General features: G+C 42.5%; 2 protein-coding genes across 5 annotated transcripts in view; one reads left to right on the top strand and one right to left on the bottom strand.

Annotated features, from left to right (window-relative positions):
• The window catches only part of CNTN3 (contactin 3), a 321,453-nt gene extending 319,253 nt beyond the window's left edge, over positions 1-2,200 (bottom strand). For 2 of the 4 annotated variants that reach the window (XM_079933635.1, XM_079933636.1), the window contains exon 1: positions 1,964-2,200. The gene's annotated coding sequence lies outside the window, so the exon portion shown is untranslated. The remainder of the gene's footprint in view (positions 1-1,963) is intronic. The other 2 variants (XM_079933639.1, XM_079933640.1) reach the window with 2 other exon arrangements.
• LOC307192974 (uncharacterized protein) lies at positions 514-12,096 on the top strand (the record flags this gene model as incomplete). The annotated part of the gene is made up of 4 exons (XM_079934349.1): positions 514-579; positions 1,980-2,511; positions 6,009-6,079; positions 10,730-12,096. The coding sequence occupies 4 exons, from the start codon at positions 514-516 to the stop codon at positions 10,919-10,921; spliced, it is 861 nt and encodes a 286-aa protein (XP_079790475.1). The 3' UTR covers positions 10,922-12,096.
• Between the last annotated feature and the right edge of the window lie 2,219 nt (positions 12,097-14,315).

Genomic DNA, 14,315 nt, shown 5'->3' on the forward strand with positions numbered 1-14,315 from the left:
GTCTTCCGGCTGACCTTAATGACATCCACATAGCAAATAGGACATGGGGCTGAATGTTACTGTCTGAGGCAGCCACTGCCTGAATCTATTCCCCTGCAGATCAATTAGCCATTCAGTGCCTCCGATATCCCACCTTTAGATAGGAGGGCCACACATATGGATTCAACCTCATCTTTCATGTAAAAAAAAAAAAAAAAAAAAAAAAAAAAAAGTGCAGCAATTTGCTCTATGTCCCTGGTGGACATGGATCCTTTCCAGGGTCCTCAAACCACATGTTGACTCTCAACTGACTTCAAGCAAGCATTCAAAGATCAGCAATTCCTGAAGCCACTATTTTTATAATTGGCACAGTCTTTCCATTAAGGAGGCTGAACCCAATCAGGCATCTTTTATGAACAACATTTACAAGAACCTATCTTACTGTACTCAGTAACTGGCACATATTAGGCATTTTGCTAATGTTGCTCAAATGGGTATGAATATTAACCGTCAGACAACTTCCTCCCTAGTACCATGGCTCACAAAAGGTTAAAACCACAGACACAGATACCAGGTTACAGCAGCCAAAGTCCTATGACTGTTAGTAAACACAGTTAACAAGGCAAAAGTAACACATTTGACTTCAGTATTGAGAGGCAATAGCTCTTTCAAAGGCAATTACTCCTTTCAATCTCTGAAGGGCTCTGAATCATTGTTCTGATTAATTCCTGTTTTTAATCTATTAACAGATCAGAATTCTTTTTCAACTGGTGTGATATTCATCTCTGTGGGGAGATGGGAAACAGATGTGGGCAGACAGAAACCACAGCACATACAGCGTTCCTACTTTTTTTTTTCCAGTTATTCTTGCTTAATCATTTTAAAATTATTTCTAGATTTACCTACTCACTGTATGAGCTGGGGCTTCTGACCTCCCTCCTGCACATGACACAACTCCTGTCTGTTGCTTTCTCTAGCTCTGTTTCCCCACATCTTGGTTTGAGATGAACAGGCTGGCCACCCCTTTCCCAGAACTCTGTTCCCCTCCCTTCGGCTCAGAACGGAGATTTCCTCTCCTCCCCATACCGGTCACCGTTTGTTATTAAATCATTCCTCTGGGTGCATCTCCCTGCTGTAAATCAATACGCAAATGCAATACAGGAAAGGACACAAGGACTGGCGAGCCGTGCGGAGCTTTGCACAACCAGAGCCCAGAAGCTGTTCATTTCAAACAAACCAAAAAAAAAAAGAAAAAAAAAATCCCCCAAGGTGCTGTGCACCCCAAGTGCAGTTGGCACTTCCTGGTTTTCTGATCTCGACCTCTCAACATTCTGGTACCTGCTTGGTTAGCTTTGCAGGGCCCCTTAGAGAACGGAGAAGCAGACAAGAACAGGGGCCGATCTCAATTAAACTGGATCACAGCCCATCAGAGAAAACCTGTCAAATAAACGCAACGGGGCATTCCATCCAAGACTGCAGATTTGAAAGTGGAAAGAAAATGCATCTCGGCAAACTTGATGGCTAACGGAGGCATCCCCCACCCTGGCTTCCTTAGAGCTGGAGGCCAGGAAGGGGGTTTCTGGCAAAAAATTATCTCATTTCCATCCTCTGCACCATGGACCTGGGATTCTTCCTCTGCACCCTTACAGTGAACAACTTTTTTTTTTTCCCCCAACTTTCCCTGGCCAAATCCGCTGAGATAAGGACAAGCCAGGGGAACCCACCTCGCATTACCCCACGCTCGTGCCGAGGATGCGGAGTCTTCCCATCAGAAAACCAATCCTCTACCGAGAAGGAGGAAAATAATCTCCCCCAAGCAAAAGAGCCAGGAGAGGCAGCCTTTATTCTCGACCCATCGAGTGTATTACCCCGCAAACAAACTTTGGGGCTGAGGAGCCGTGAAGCCAGGGCGGAAAGTTTGCCCCAGCATTTGGCTCATCCCAGTACCCGGGCCGGCGAGAGGAGCCGGGCATGCCCAACCTACCTGTCCCTGCAGCTAGCTCACCAGGTGCCAGTTCCGCCGGCCGGTCAGCCGCCTTTCGCCGGGGCTCGCTGGGCAGCCGTGCGCGCCCGCGCGAGACGCCGCCGCCGCAGCCTCCCGGTCCGCGTCGTTCCCGGCCGAGCCCGCGGCGCCCGCCTGCCAGCCGCCGCCGCCGCCGCTGCGCGCCAGGCTGCTGTGGCCGCTGCTGGCGCCAAGCGAGCGGTGTCTGCGCTTCCGCCGCTCCGGCGCGGGCACGGGAAAGAGGGGAGAGGGGCGGGCGGGAGGGGAGAGGGGCGGGCGGGAGGGGCGGGGAGCGCGGCGGAGCAGCCAACGGGGTCCCGCGCCTCGCGCCGCCCGCGTGCCAACCCGCGCTTCCGCGCCCCTGCGCCCGGCAGGACCCCGCGTCGCCCTGCGCTCAGGCAGCGTGCGCCCACGTGCGTTCGGCCTCCGCAGGGCCCTGGGCGCGGTTCCAGAGGGGGGCGGCGGTCAGCGTATCACCGCTGGGTGGCCTTGTGCGCGCACAGTCGGGCCCCGGGGAGCACGGGTTAAAGGTAGGAGTTCCACTTCTAGGAAAGCCTCCTACAGCTGCTCTCCCACAAGTGCGCAAAGATGGGCAATTTTAGTATTAAAGCTTATATTTATTAAGGGCCGCCTACGTACCAGGTAGCGGATTGCGCAATTTAAGTGAATTAGTTCTTGATTGTCCCCAGAACACCCCTGGGTCTATTATTACTCCCTGATTTAGTGATGAGGAAATTAACTTGCCTAAGGCTGAAATGAGTTAGTTATGAGAATAATCACTAATTTTTTTTGTCTTTTTACAAGGACCCTATAAGGTAGATCTTATCGCCTTTATTGTCTTAAATACATACAAGACAGTGTTTGGTTGGACAACCTAGGCTTGAATGAAAGCCTGCTAATTAAAAGAACAGCTAATTAAAGTATAGTGGAGACAGGATGGAATATAATGCAGCCACCTACAGAGAGGGAAGTACATCTACTAGTATTGGCATGAAATGACCTTCAAGAGGTATTACTAGGAGGAAGAAGTTTCAGGAAAAGTATTTTCAGTTTTTTGCTTATATACATGTGCACATGCATGTTTATGCATTCACCATTTCTAGAAGGATGACCCAGGATACTGTTAACAGTAGTCCTTGTGAATAAAACTGAAATTGGGGCTGAAATTTATAACTCTTTGACTTTGTTTTTAAAGTGTAGCATAAATTTACTTTCTCTTTATAGAAAAAAAAATCTACTCCTGTTTGTTTAATTAGACTTAAGCGTTTCCAGCCGTGTCCCCTCTTCTCTCCTTTCCTCTCTCTGATTCCTACTGTCAGAGGGACACAACCGCTCATCAAGGGCAGCAGCCAGGGCGAAAAAGACCTGAGAGGGCTTTTAAGGGAAATAGCTGTTTGGCTCCTCTATCTCATTTTTGCTCATTTCTCCCAGGAATAAGTGCTCCTGTTTAGTCCCCTGCAACTCAGAATGGAATTTGAACTTTTGGAAAACTCTCCTTCAGGGGCCTTAAAAGATAACAGGTAGAAAACCCAGGTCAGTAAGATGCAGAGCACTGCTGCCTACACTGAAGCCTACATGCAGGGCCCCAGTCCTTCTTGCTGGTGGAAAGCAACTGCTTCAAAGGGTCCAGTGAGGCGGGGTTTCCCCCAGAGCTGTTTCGGCAGTGATGTCTCCTTTTCCCTTGAGCACACAGCAGGGTCCTGGGATACACTGGGTAACTTTGTCTGCTCTTGGCCACTTTTATCCTATCTCTCACTTTACCAGGAAAACTGTTCTTCCCTGTCAAAGTAATGGCTGGATTAAAAAAAAAAAAAAGATGGGGTTATTTATGTTTCAAAAGAGGGGAGGCAAGGATAGATGGAGCTCACTACTATAAATAAAAATAATGTGCTTTTTCCTGTGAGAATTAAATTGCAGTAAATTTGGGCTCCTTAAGGTCTCTCTACTTAGCAAAAGAAAAAAATAGAACAGGTACAGAACTGTGGTTTATGGTCGTTTCAGTTGTTATTGGTTACTGTAAATAATCTTTTTGCTTGCAATCTGGCAATGTGTTGGCAAACCCCCTGAGTGTGACAGAATGTTTTATTGGGTAGAACTGGTGTATTCTGGAAGGAACTGAGAAAACTTTCCATGCAAATTATGCTCATGCCTTGCACCTAGCAGGTGCAATTACTGCCAGGCCCACATCCATCACAGGAGTGCCTCTTCTCTTAATATTTTCAAGTCGATGTCTCATAATGCATTTTCCTTCTAATACATACATAAACATAGACCCTATGTAATGGGAAGGGAAAGAGCATTTTTATCAAGGAGGAGGAGCTTTCCCCAGGCAGCAAAATGACGGGAAAAAGACAGGAGAGAAGTTGCTTTAAATTAGAGGGAAAGAAATCTAAACCTGAACCCCCCACTGCCGTCTCCAAATAATTAGTCATTTCCAAGCTCAGATTACTTTCGTTGCCTGTGCTGGTGAAAGCTGATTAGCGCTGGAAAGGAATTTAATGAAATTTCGAATCTATGGTCGCAGCAGAAGGGAGGACATCCTAAATTTGCAGGAGTAATGATGACCATTTCGTGTGAGGCACAGTTTCATAGTCAGAAGAGGTAAGAGGTGTATAAATATATGTATATAAGGAGATATGCATCATTTTATTTCCTCCCTTTGCTCAAAATGTAAAGCATAATTTGAGTCAACTGAAGACCTGATATTTACCAGAAGTTGATACACAAGAGCAGGTTTAAATAAAATTTCCATCCAATTTCTGGGCCGGAAGCCCAGGAAATTAAAAAAAAGAAAAATTAAAGGCACATGTGGGTCTTCTCAGTGTGAATGCCGGATGGAGTTTTTCTTGAATTTGGCCTCAACTGATTGTAGCATTATAAGCAATTCTGCAGTTACGTTTCAGCAGCCATTTAGATGGTAAATCCTTTTTTTAGGGTATATTATAACTAAGAATAATAACTTCCTTTTTATATGGCATCTTTTATAACAAAGCTCTTTAAAGTGTGAGATTATCTTCCCATTATTAAGATACCCCATCTGTGTTGGAATATAAAAGCTATTTCATGCCACTGACACCGCATAACAGTTATTTGTTTGCCTGTTTCTTGTGTAGCAGAAGGAAATGAAGAAAAATATCTACTAAACCCACAGACTGACATTCTTCGGTAAAAGTATAAATTGGAATGTAGCCAAGTTACTAAGTTAAACATACCCATTTCTATAAAAAGAGGTGAGGAGTCTTTTAGTTTCCATGGGTGGAAAGATAAGTCCTATGGACTTTGCCATGTTACTGTCCCCAAGTACATATCTAGATGTAAAGATTATATTACTGAGTATACAGAATTGTCGTCTCTAGTGCTGGGGTGGGTGGTTCTGAGAGGTTCCTTGAGTCAGGCTAAAGAGCAGTAGTAAGTTTTCAGCATCCCAACGGGAGTAAAAATTAAAGTTGTTACAGTAACTGGATAACAGAGGCAAAAAATCTTCCATGAAACTTTCACCTTAAATGTTTGTCCATTGAATACCCTTATTCAAGCAAGTTCTCCATTTCTCTGGTAAGAGGGTCAAACTGGAGGATTCTGGAAACATGAATGCATGTAAAACGCTTAGCACTGTGCCTGGAACTTAGCTCTGGGTGCTAATCAAATATAACTAATTAAAGTATCTTACTCACTTGCTTTGTCCTCTAAAGGTGATTGCCAAACTTTCTGTCTGTAATAGCTCTGCTGTCATTCTCTTTATGTCACAGAACATATCCCTGTGTGACCCTATTTTTTACATGTTTTTTGTTGCCAGAATCCCTCACTAGAATGCAAGCTGCATGAAAGTGTGGTCTTTTATTTGTTTCCTGTGGCATTCACAGCCCCCAGCACATATCTGACCCACACATGATTCAGATTCCGTAAATGTTCGTTTAATGATTGAAAGAGTTTCCGGTGTGCCAGGCATTGTACTCGTTGCTTATACCCAGTACTTTGCAACCCTTAAAACAACCCCAGCAGGTAACTATTGTTTTACTGTCTTTTACAGATGAAGGAACTAAGACACATAAAAGTGAACTCATGTATTTGGAAGCTCTCTGTTTGAAGATTACACAAGCTGTAAGTAGCAACGCTTAGCCTCGAATTGTGGGGTCCAATGCCAGACCCTCTGCTTTCTGTGCATCCCTGTGAGTTTAAGTGGACTTTGCTACCCATCCAGTCCAACACTTGTAAAACTTTAATATGCCTGCAACTGGGAATCTGGTTAAAATGCAGATTCTGATTTAGCAGGACTGGGGTGAGGCCTGAGACTCTGAATTTCTACCAAGCTCCCAAGCGATGCATGGAGCTGCTGGTCCAGAGACCAGACTTCGAAGAGCTAGGTTTTCATGTTAACATATAATCCAGTTGGCCCATCCCAAATTTTAGGGACGGAAATTAATGGAGGTTAAAAAGCAATATTGGAATTACTTAAATAGTTATGAAATCATTGAGTTTGACTTAGAATTATTTCTTCTAGGTTTACAGTGACTAGTCCAAAGTAAAATCTCAACGAATATTAATTTCCTATACAGAAGAAGAATCTGAGGCACAGAAAGGTTATGTAACTTTTCCCAGTTCACTGGTGGCAGAGCTGAGATAGTGACCACCTGATACCTGTGCTCTTTTTGGTCAGAAAGCGCTGACGCCTCTTGATCAGTTTTTTGTTTTTTGTGTTTTTTTTTTTTTGCGGTACGCAGGCCTCCCACTGCTGTGGCCTCTCCCGTTGCGGAGCACAGGCTCCAGATGCGCAGGCTCAAGGGCCATGGCTCACGGTCCCAGCCACTCCGCAGCATGTGGGATCTTCCCGGACCGGGGCACGAACCTGTGTCCCCTGCATCGGCAGGCGGACTCTCAACCACTGCGCCACCACGGAAGCCCTGATCAGTTTTTTAAAAGTAGATTTCATGGAAATTTGAAATGGCAACAGACTGACAAGGTTAAGAGAGTTGGTAAAGAGGGTGTGCACAGATGTACTTAGCGGTTGCACTTTCATAGGGATGAGGTTGTTGCACCCTGAGGAAGAAATGAGGGCACCTGAAGTTCAGAGCTCCTGAATTGAAAACCTATTACACAGCACGCTGAAGACTGCTACATGTAAGAGCCCTTCCCCCTAATGTATGTTACTATGCACAAGCAATGTAAGTTTCCCATTTAGTAACTATTTATGGGATTTTTTTCCCAATATTAATGGGAATAACACTGTCTTTCCTATTTAAATATGATCATGTTTTGAAAAAGAGGTACATATGTCACTTCATTGAAAATATGGGCTTTTGCCCAAAGTAACTTGCCTTTCATTAATTTACCTCATCATTCTTTTTACTGTGGGTTTTAATAAGTATTTTATTGGTTTGTCTGTCTAAAACGTTTTCCCCAAGACTGCCAATATTTCTTGGAATAAAAATGAAGATTTTTTTCATACGCTGAAATGCAGAAAAACATCCTTTACGTATTTATATTTTCATTCTGCTCATATTATTATGATGCAAATTTTTCGACAGTAATTAATATATTGATGTTAAAACTGGGCTTCTGCTCTATGTGTATCTTTGACATGCTTTTTTATCTAAAAAATCTTAGCTGATATGGTGAGACACAGGGCGTTTTTCTAAACTTAAGATGAAATAAAGTTCTTCACAGGGGAGTTTGAGAATGAAAAACAAAAACTGTTTCTTTATGAATAGAGGATGACTGTTATTAGCCGGAAAAGTATCTTGGATGAGGGATAAAGAATGAAAACAAAGATTGTTTTAGTCAGCTCTGCCTCCTAGAACAAATTACCATAGACTGGCTGGCCTACACCACAAACATTTATTTCTCATACTTCTGGAGGCTGGAAATCCAAGATGAGGGTGCCAGCATGGCTGGGTTCTGGTAAAAGCCCTCTTACTGGTTTGTAGATGGTGGCTTCTTTTTGTATCCTCACATGGCAGAGAGCAGATAGAGAGAAAGAGGTGGGGGAGGAGAGAGAGAGAGTGTTTTCTGCTCTCTTCTTGTAAGGGCACAAATCCCATTCATGAGTCCTCCACCCTCATGATCTAAGTACTTCCCAAAGGCTCTACCTTTTAATATTGTCAAGTTTTTAATATAATAGCCAGTTATTTTACCAGCAAAAGTGAGTTTATGCAGAAATAGAGGAATTGCAGTTCGGGATACCCAAACTATGGTGGCTCATAGGCAAATCCAGGGAACAGGGAAGGGGAACCTGCTTTAATAAGGAATTGTTTTTTTGTGTGTGGGGGAGGTGGTTTGGAAGGGGCTGTAATAACCAAAGAGTCCACTGGAGGAAGCTGGGAGTACAAAGTATGGAGGCTTCTCATTGGTTGAGCTGCTACGGTCTGATGGGCTGGGCTGTCTAAGGGCAGAGTTACATTTTCTCCTCCCTGCTAGATAGTAAAGTAGACAGCCCCTTCCTCCCTGAGATGTAGGCATGTGTCTTTTCCTATTTGTAGTAAATGACCACGCATGGCAGGCATGAGAGCTCCCCCTATAAACCTGCACAGACTCCAATTTTAGCTGAGGTTTCTGTAATTCATTCCACAGTACTGTCACACTGGGGGTTAGGATTTCAACATATGAATTTTGGGGGGACACAAACATTCAGTCCATAACAATGACACAAAGTAAGTTGAGGTAAATCTATGCTAGGTAGAAACCATCGTACAGAAGACCAAGAGACAAGAAAGAACAAGTTTGTGTTGATTTAGTTGCTGTCATCAGCTCCTAATGAGCTTACAGGGTAGTATGGTGAATAGTATTTTGACAACATTTATAGGCATCTGTATGAAGTGGGTCTTTTAGGCTCTGAAAAAAGAAATGTAAGAAATTGTTTTACATTTCAGCCAGTTTACCCCAGTGAAGTGCTTTTCTTTAATAACTTAATGTAACATTAAGTTTTCTATTTCCACTATTTACTAATAATTGGGCAGTGTCTTGGAGAAGGAATAATTTCCACACCTAGTCACAGCTGGCCAAAATGCAAGGAAACCTTTCCTTCCTCCAGAGTTTGGAGGAAAAGCAGCTGATTTCCAAGGTTCTGATGACCACTTTTGGACCTCTCACAGGGCCCAACACACAGCATGCATTAAAATGTTCACTGAATGAACATGTGTCAAGTGGTAAATTTCTAAAATTCTTTTTGATTACATGCCATTTATTTTGATCACCTACTTTCAATTTTTTTCATTTTTGTCAATATGATTAAAGGAAAGAGATTTTTCTCATTGAAATGCACACACTTCATTATGCTAAAATATCCTTTCGAGAAACTGACAACTAGAATCCTTTATTCTAGTGGTTCTGACACTTTTGCCTTACGTTAGAATCACTTGGGGGAGTTAAAAAAATCTGGGTGCCCTGGTTTTACCTCTTCCTGATTAGTTCGGAATCTCTGGGATGCAATACCCAGGTATCAGTATTTTTTAACTTCCCATGTAATTCTAGTATGCAGATAAGTTTGAGAAGCATTGTGGGTTGAAATGTGTCCCCTCAAAAGAGATGTTGAAGTCCTAACCCCAGGTACCTGTGAATGTGTCTTTATTTGGAAATCAGTTTTTTGTAGATGGAATTAGTTACATTAAGGGAAGGTTTTACAGAATTGGAGTGGGCCCTAATCCAATGACTGGTGTCCTTTTATAAGGAGGGGAAGTTGGACATACGGAGAGCAGAGGACGCCCTGAAAAGACACAGAGAGAGGCACAGAGGGAAGACAGCCATGCAAGGTGGAGGCTGAGGCTGGCATTGTATAGCTGTAAGCCAAGAAACACCAAGGATTTCCAGAAATCTCAAGAAACCAGAAGAGAAGCATGGAACAGTTGTTCCCTCTGAGCCACCAAGAAGGAAGCCATCCTGTTGATAACTTGACTTTGCACAGCTGGCCTCTTGAACTGTGAGAGAGTAAATTTTTATTGTTTTAAGCTACTGAGGGGGACTTCCCTGGTGGCGCAGTGGTTAAGAATCCGCCTGCCAATGCAGGGGACATGGGTTGGAGGCCTGGTCCAGAAAGATCCCACATGCTGGGGAGCAACTAAGCCCATTAGCCACAACTACTGAGCCTGCGCTCTAGGGCCCGCGAGCCACAACTACTGAGCCCACAGGCCTACAGCCCATGCTCCACAACAAGAGAAGCCACCGCAATGAGAAGCCCACCCACCACAATGAAGAGTAGCCCCCGCTCGCTGCAACTGGAGAAAGCCCGCACGCAGCAACAAAGACCCAATGCAGCCAAAAATAAATAAATTTATTTAAAAAAAATAGCTACTGAGGTTATAATAATTTGTTACTGCAGCCCTAACAAATGAATACAGCGCTTCTTAGTGGATCCAAGGAGTAGGCTGGCCAGCAGTTTGTAATTCCTCCTTTTCATCTCATTTAGTCAGCTAGCTGAATTGGTGGGTGGGTTCTAAATTAATAGCCATTTTCACTGACTATGCCAGAGCAAATATTCTGCCTCCTTCCATTCCTCCCTCTGCCCCACCTCAGTCATTAAGCCAGGCAGAAAAATTCAAAGCACTTATTTGGATGAAACATTTCTTTGGGTCATTATAGTTTTAAGGATTAGACTTTGCCACTTGTTAGTCCAAGCATTTGTTTGCTTACATTCTTTCTATCATGGTCCATAAAATACTGAGTCACATTACTCTAGTATTTTCTCTTTTAGGCAAGTTCAATTGCTGCAGGATTCAATCACTATAATCAAAACATTTTTTTTTTTTTTTTTTTTTGCAGTACGGGGATCTCTCACTGCCGTGGCCTCTCCTGTTGCGGAGCACAGGCTCCGGACACGCAGGCTCAGCGGCCATGGCTCACGGGCCCAGCCACTCCGCGGCATGTGGGATCCTCCCGGACTGGGGCACAAACCCGCGTCCCCTGCATCGGCAGGTGGACTCTCAACCACTGCGCCACCAGGGAAGCCCCTAAAACATTTTAATACTTGAAAACAATGAAAGGAAGAGGTGACTTTCTTTTTCTTTCTGTCAAGGTAATAAGTTCCCAACTATATTTTCCCATAAAACAATCTCTTCCAATTGTTTCTTCAGTATTTATGAAATGTTCCTACACTACAAACTATTTTAAAAATGAGATTCAAAGAGACTTTAGGTGACTCTTAATCATTTTCAAACTATTATCACAATTATCACAATTGCTGGGAAGACACGTATAGGCATGATTTGGACATGGATGCAAACAACCTAGTAATCAAAAGCTGAGGAAGCAGCCCTCTTCCCAGTGAGCCATTTTAGATGATAAAATAAGTAACTGCAGTGTGATTCTCCAGTTAACAAGGATATTCTGGTTATAGCATGAATGTGTGTGAAACTTCAGAGCAGGTCTAGAAGTTTGTAAATTATAATCCCCAATATGACTGTTGTGTATCTGACACCCCAGCTAACACAAATTAGACCCACAAGTGCAGATGTGCAAATAGGAAAGCATCGGGAAGGTTATCAAGTGAGATGTTTTTTGACAGTTAAAATCACAAAACAGAGGTAACTTAACAATTAAGGGTTAGTGAGTCACATGAATAGAAGTATCACTGGTGGAGAGAGAGGGCTTCTAACTTCTGTTAGCAAAGGTTGCTAGTTTCTAGAAATAAGCATTACGGGTATTTTGGCTAGTCCTATTTTGACCACTAGGCATATATCTTTGGGGCTATTTCTGGCTTTTACTTCCTCAGGATTCTTAGCAGGGAAAACACACATAATAAAAGGAAGGTGGTGGATTACAATAATACTACCCAGATGATTGGAGAGGAAAGATCTCTCTCCCTATGGACAGCCAGTATTTTATACATAACTAATGGTGGGCGACATAATTTGTGGTATAATTTCAGTGTGAAATGAAAATGTGGGACCCCTTGCTCGAAACACAGGAAAAAAGTGTTGTCTATAAATGTAGCTTTTTTCTTTTTCCCACAGTTGATCTCTCTTGAGTTGTCGTGATGTTCTTTATTTTCCGTTTAATGTCATTCTAAATAAAGGAGAATTAAAAATGTTAATTTTTAGCATGAATTTTACCATGCATATTTATGTTGTGCAATGCCAGTTTTAAATGCAAATATAAGAGCATTTAACTCATATGTGGTATCACTGAAATTATACAATTTGTGTTTTGTAGCTTTTACATGCATATGTATTTTGTTCTTCCCAGAACAATGGAAAGACTGGACAAAGCTAACTCAGCTGTTGTTATTTTATCTGATATGCAAAACTCTCTATTTTCTGCTTATTGATGAATGAGGAAGGATTGAAAGAAAAGCATGCGTGGGTTGCTTTATCTTTCACTTTCCTCCTGTGCCGTAATTTTCACATTTGTGAAAATTGTCTAGTACAGGGAATAATAGCAAATAAGAAAGGATAAATAGTGTTCTTTGGTTGTTAGGATTTCTCAGAATGCCATTGCTCTTTTTCTGCATTGGAAGCAAAATTCTGATTCCGATGGAAAATGTGGCCTCTCAGGGCTATCAGCACCTTGCTTACTAAGTTGTGGATGTAACTAGCCTACTTTTTACTTTAAGTTTGATTCTTGCTGAATTCCCAGGCACAGTGAGTGTCCCAGAAGTCTGTGACTATGCGCCTTCAAGAACACTTGTGAATGGCACAACAAGGACTGTCGACGCCGGCACTGCACGCATCTCCTCTGCGCAAGCACATATTCTGTTGTCCAGTGGATTTCATTAACAAAACACAAGTCCAAAGACAAAATTATTAAGAATTTCAAGGCAGCCACAACATAGCGTTAAACCAAGAGCAGGACAACCGCATGGGTCACGCCACCATGAAGCCCCTGGCAAAGCTGCTGTAAGCCTATAACTGTAGTTTTCGAATTCAACTCTGCCCTCCCACTAGCATAGAAATGTCTTGGATTTGTATGTAGGTTTTCAGGTGATAGTTAAAGACATTCAATTTAGTAGGTAACTGGGGATGTATAAAAAAATAGTGCTATCATTTTTTAGCTCTTATATCCAAATTTTGGCTCACTAAAAATCGATTACTTTTGTATAAAATAGGTAAGCACTGTGTCCCTGAGTATATTTCATCCCCTTTCCCCTCCCTCCCTTCTTCCCTTCCTTCCTTCCTTCCTGCCTGCCTTCCTTCCTTCCTTTCTTTCCTTTTCTTTATTTTTCCAGTGTCCTTTCTTTGATTCATGTTGGAAGTTCGCTACTGGAAACTAGCCACAATCCGCATTGTGGACCTCCAATGCTATCTAACAAGGCTCGGGCAATTAATATTTACTAGAGAACAATATAATTCCACAAGCAGTCATACCCTCCCTCTGCTGCACACATTTCTATGCATTTCTCTCTTTTCTTAAATTAGTGTAGCCATTGATTTTGGTGTCTTTTTCTTAGGGAACAGCTTTTATACTGCGTGTTTAAAAAGTGATGATAGGGTTCTTAGACATGTGGGCTTGTGATTCACTGATAGAGCCTTTGAGGGTAAATCTGCCTTTTCGGCATTGTTAATCTCTTTTTGCCACCACTCTTTTTTAGAGAGTTCTTGCATTTAACATTTAGATCATTAACTTTAAGTAAGAAGTGGCAGAATCTCAAAACTGGCATACGTTCCACAAAAGCAGCCTGGGGGCTACACACATTCTTCCAAGTTTTAATACTCCCAGGTGCTGCTTTTGTTGAAAACATTCCAACTCTACCCTGTATTTGGTATGCTGCCCTGTTTACCAAGAGTGCAAATCTCCTGTAAACCTTACTTTTAAAAAGGCTACCAGGATCAGAGCCAATCAAAAAAGGAACAGCCTTCATAAATATTCACAGCTCACCAGAGACTGAGCTGTAACAAGTAATGAATAGTCATAGGGAATCTCATCACTGACGGAGACCCATCAATGCAAAAACAAAACCCCATTTCCAAAAACAATACAAAGGAAGCATGTCTGTAAAATACAGGCTAAGAGTAGTATTATGAAAACAATTATTTCAATTTAGGGACGTCTCTGTTATATTCCATGCATCATTTATTTTCTCCCCCTCCCAGATTAAATATAGATTTTTAAATATAAATATCTGTTTTAAAGACCTGTTTTTCCCAATATACTATTTTCCCCTTGCTACTTGGATAACTGTCAGCAGTAAGATACATGCATTTTCTCTGTATAGCATATCTGTTTGCTTGCAGGACTCATGGGAAACTAGTAGGTGATTTTTAAAGTGGTTTCTGGCTTGTGGTAAACATTTCATCCTGAAAACTGGAAAAACACTTGGTTCGACTACCTTTAATCTGAGAATAAAATATTTGGGCTTAAAACATGAAGCGGGTAGAGGCATATGGGCTTCAATGGGCCAGGAAGTATTCTG

This window comes from Stenella coeruleoalba (assembly GCF_951394435.1).
Source record: "Stenella coeruleoalba genome assembly, chromosome: 10".
In the NCBI taxonomy this organism is placed as follows: domain Eukaryota; kingdom Metazoa; phylum Chordata; class Mammalia; order Artiodactyla; family Delphinidae; genus Stenella; species Stenella coeruleoalba.